This window comes from Triturus cristatus, chromosome 7, assembly GCF_964204655.1.
Source record: "Triturus cristatus chromosome 7, aTriCri1.1, whole genome shotgun sequence".
NCBI classification, from domain to species: domain Eukaryota; kingdom Metazoa; phylum Chordata; class Amphibia; order Caudata; family Salamandridae; genus Triturus; species Triturus cristatus.
Window position 1 is genome coordinate 641146051 of NC_140590.1, and position 3626 is coordinate 641149676.

A 3626-nucleotide genomic window follows, 5' to 3' on the forward strand; every position below is an offset into this window, starting at 1 on the left:
TTCAATGCGAAGATCCGTTGCTTTTGCACAATTATGCCGTGTCCGGAAGCATGGAGGGTGGATGCTCTATCCTTCCTGTGGCCGAGGGGCCTATTGTATGCGTTCCCTCCTGTTCCCCTGATCCCAGTTGTGTTGCAGAAGATCAAGAGGGAGGGGTCCCTTGTTCTTCTGATTGTGCCAGGTTGGCGTCGCCGCCCATGGTTTCCTCTCTTGTTGGAGTTGGCGGTGGGCTCGGGGTGGCTGTTGCCATTCGATCCCTTTCCTCTGATGGGGCCTCCTCTTCCTCTTCCGGTGTTCCGGTCCTTAGGTCTGCGGGCCTGTCTCTTGAGAGGGAATCCCTGATTCAGGGTGGGTGTTCGGCGGTGGTTGCTGATGTTATTCAGCGATCCAGGCGTCCGTCTACTTTGCGTTCCTACGCAAAGCACTGGGACCACTTTGCTGCCTGGTGTGTGCGGCACGATCTGCCTCTTTCTGATTTGGATCCTGCCCGCGTTCTTGACTTTCTGCATGAAGGTTTCGATTTGGGGTTGGCCATTTCTACTCTTCGTGCGCAGTGGGCTGCTATTCGGGCATTTCATTCTCTTCCGTTGCTTTCTGTGGCGCCGTTGGTGTCCAGGCTGTTGAAGTCTCTGGCCTTTCAGCGTCCCCGTCCTGTTCTGTCTTCTCCTCCTTGGGATCTTCCCCTGGTTCTGCGTGCGCTGCAGTTGGGTCCTTTTGAGCCTTTGGAGTCGGTTGACCTCAAGTTCTTGACTCTTAAGGTCGTCTTTCTTGTGGCTATTGCTTCTGCCAGGAGGATTGGGGAGTTGGGGGCTTTCCTACGGTCTGCTCCTTTTTTATGTGTTCTGGAGGATCGTGTTGTGTTGCGTCCTCACCCCACTTTTGTTCCTAAGGTGAATTTGTTCTTTCATCGTTCCGCGGAGGTTATCCTTCCGGTTCTTTGTCCTGATCCTTCGTCTGTGAATGAGTCTTTGCTTCATCTTCTGGATGTGCGGCGCGCCTTGCTGATTTATCTGGATAGGACTTCTTCTTTTTGCAAGGTGGACAATTTATTCGTGAATTTTGGATTGTCCCGTAGGGGTTTGCGTCCTTCCCTGTCCACTCTCAGTCGTTGGATTAAGGACGTTATTTTGTTGGCTTACGATTCTTCTTCCTTGGCTCCTTCTCTTCCTGTTCAGGGACGTTCCACTCGTTCGGTTGCTGTCTCCTGGGCCGCTTTCAAGGGGGTGTCCATGTAGGATATTTGCCGTGCTGCCACTTGGTCTTCCCCTCATACCTTCATGTCGCACTACCGTCTTCATATTGGGGGGGATGCGTCGGTTGCCTTTGCCTCTTCTGTGCTGGGTTCCGGGGTACCATAAGTTGGAAGTTCCTTGTGTGTCTTTCCTGTTTTTTGTAATAAAGTTTTGCATTGCTGCTAACTTTGATGGTGGACTCTGTTCTTACATGAAGCTGATATGCTTTGGTATCGGCTCATTGGTGATTACTGTGGCGAGGAAGACGGACGAGGAGGTAATGCCCCGGTTACTTACCGGTAATCTTTATTACTCCGAGTCCTTGTCTTCCTCGCCACAGTAAAGTTTCCCTTTCCCTCCCGGCCCTCTTGTTGGCTTCATGTCTGCGGCTTGGTTCTCAGGTCGTTCTGGTGCATTATGTGTCCCTTTATGGGATTGGCTGTGTGGTCGGGGCCATATTGGAGGGAGAGGGAGACTAGACTGTAAAAATTATTAGTTCAGGAGGTGCATCCTTTGTATGTTGGGTTTGCCAATGGTGAGAAATGCCCCGGTTACTCACCGGTAATCTTCATTACCTCCTCGTCCGTCTTCCTCGCCACAGTAATCACCAATGAGCCTTCGGCTCCCACAGAAACTCCAAGCATAATTTTACATTCCAGTCTCCCTCTCCCTCCAATATGGCCCCCAGCCACCACAGCCAATCCCATAAAGGGATACAGAAAGCACCCTGACGACCTGTTTTTTTGTTTCTGCACTACTCCAAGTGCTGTGTTCCTGCTAGTCAGGTATGGTAGGGGCGGCGGTCCTGCTTTAGCGGACTCTAGGGCCCCGTAAGCGTTTGGGGGGGGACGCGTGTTTGATATTGTATTGTGTTCCCCTTTTCAACGCGCCTCTCCGGTTTCGGCTTTACGCGAAGCCGGCATAGCGGAGGTCGGGTCGTTTGGTGTCCCGCCTCCTTTCTTTTCCTGCACCTCTCTGTCCTGCTTTAGCGGACTTCCAAGGCGTGTTTTGGTTATCTGCCGACCGCGCGTCCTGCTTCTGCAGACTTCGGCGGTCGGCTCTCTGTTCTACGCGCTTCTATCACAGTGCGCTGTTTTCTTAATGGTTTTTGACGCTGTGTTGTGGCAATACCTCGGCGGTTGTCTGGGGGGCTCTGTCAGCGTCCTGGAGGCGGTTTTGGTGCGTTGGAGGGCGCGAGCTTCCTGCTCTCTTTTATTTTCATGCTGGGGGCATGTCCTGTTTTTTTTGCTTACCTTGCACCTGATGGCCATTTAAAGGACTGTTTTCCTTGTTGTCCTTGCTGATGGTTGTTTCTTCCTTTGCCGCATTTGAGTTTGGTGTGTGATGGAGGTTGCTGATGAATCTGCTGCTCCTGACCTTGGGGCTGTCGCTTCTGGGTCTCAGGAGGATTTGCCTTCATTGTCTGTACTCCAGCAGATGATTGATTCTGCTGTGGCTAATGCATTGCGTGGCAAGTTGACTGCGCCTCCTTCAAAAAAGCCCAGGTCGGATCCTGAATCCCATGTTGGCTCTGATGCTGAGGAGGATGTGGAGGTTCGTGGTCGCTTTGTGCAGGGTGCTGATCTTAAAGACGTCCTGGGGCACATTCGCGCCAACTTGATGTTTCCTGAGTCGGTGGCCCCGAGGGAGGATGATTTTTTTGCGCAGTATCAGCGTCCGGATCCTGATACTCTTCCGATGCATTCTTCTGTGGTGAAGGTGTTGGAAAATGAGTGGAAGGATGTTGATAAAGGGGCTTTCCCGCGCTACTTGGCGAAACGTTACCCTTTGCTGGACTTTTCTTCCAAGTATCCTTCTTCTGTGAAGGTTGATTCATTGATGGCGGCGATGTCCTCTCAGGGGTCTGTGGTATCCGAGGATTCCTCCCCGGCGGATCCTGTGGATCGGAAGGTGGATGGGGCGGTGATGCGCTCTTTTTCTGCTGCCAATTTTTCCATCAGGGCTGCCACTTATTCCACTTATACCATTCAGTCCTTACTGAAGGATTTTCAGTCCTTGGCTGAACTGTTGGACCAGGGCGAGGATGTCTCCTCTACGTTGGCCATGATGGAGCAACAGGTTCGTCTCCTTTCGGACGTCTCCTATGATGCCTTGGGTGCGGCTGCTTCTGCGGCTGGTTCTAGGCGCCAGTTGTGATTACGCTCGTGGAAGGCTGATGCTGCCCAGAAATCTTTACTTATGAGGATTTCCTTTACTGGTGTCAAGCTTTTTGGTCCTCCTTTGGAGGATATGGTCAAGAAGACTGCGGAGGATAGGAAACTGCTGGCTTCGGATCGGGCTGGTCGTTTCCGTTCTTTTGGTGCTACCCGTGCCTTTGGGCCTTCTCGTAGGGGCCGTGTTCACCAGCCCTTTCGTGGTAGGGGGCGTGGCCGG

At 52.4% G+C, this 3626-nt stretch overlaps 1 protein-coding gene across 1 annotated transcript; it reads left to right on the plus strand.

The window, feature by feature from the left end:
* The first annotated feature begins 2576 nt into the window (after positions 1-2576).
* On the plus strand, positions 2577-3389 carry LOC146810275 (lamina-associated polypeptide 2, isoforms alpha/zeta-like). Its single transcript, XM_085614959.1, has one exon. It carries the CDS (start codon positions 2577-2579, stop codon positions 3387-3389), a length of 813 nt encoding a protein of 270 aa, XP_085471085.1.
* The last annotated feature ends 237 nt before the right edge of the window (positions 3390-3626 follow it).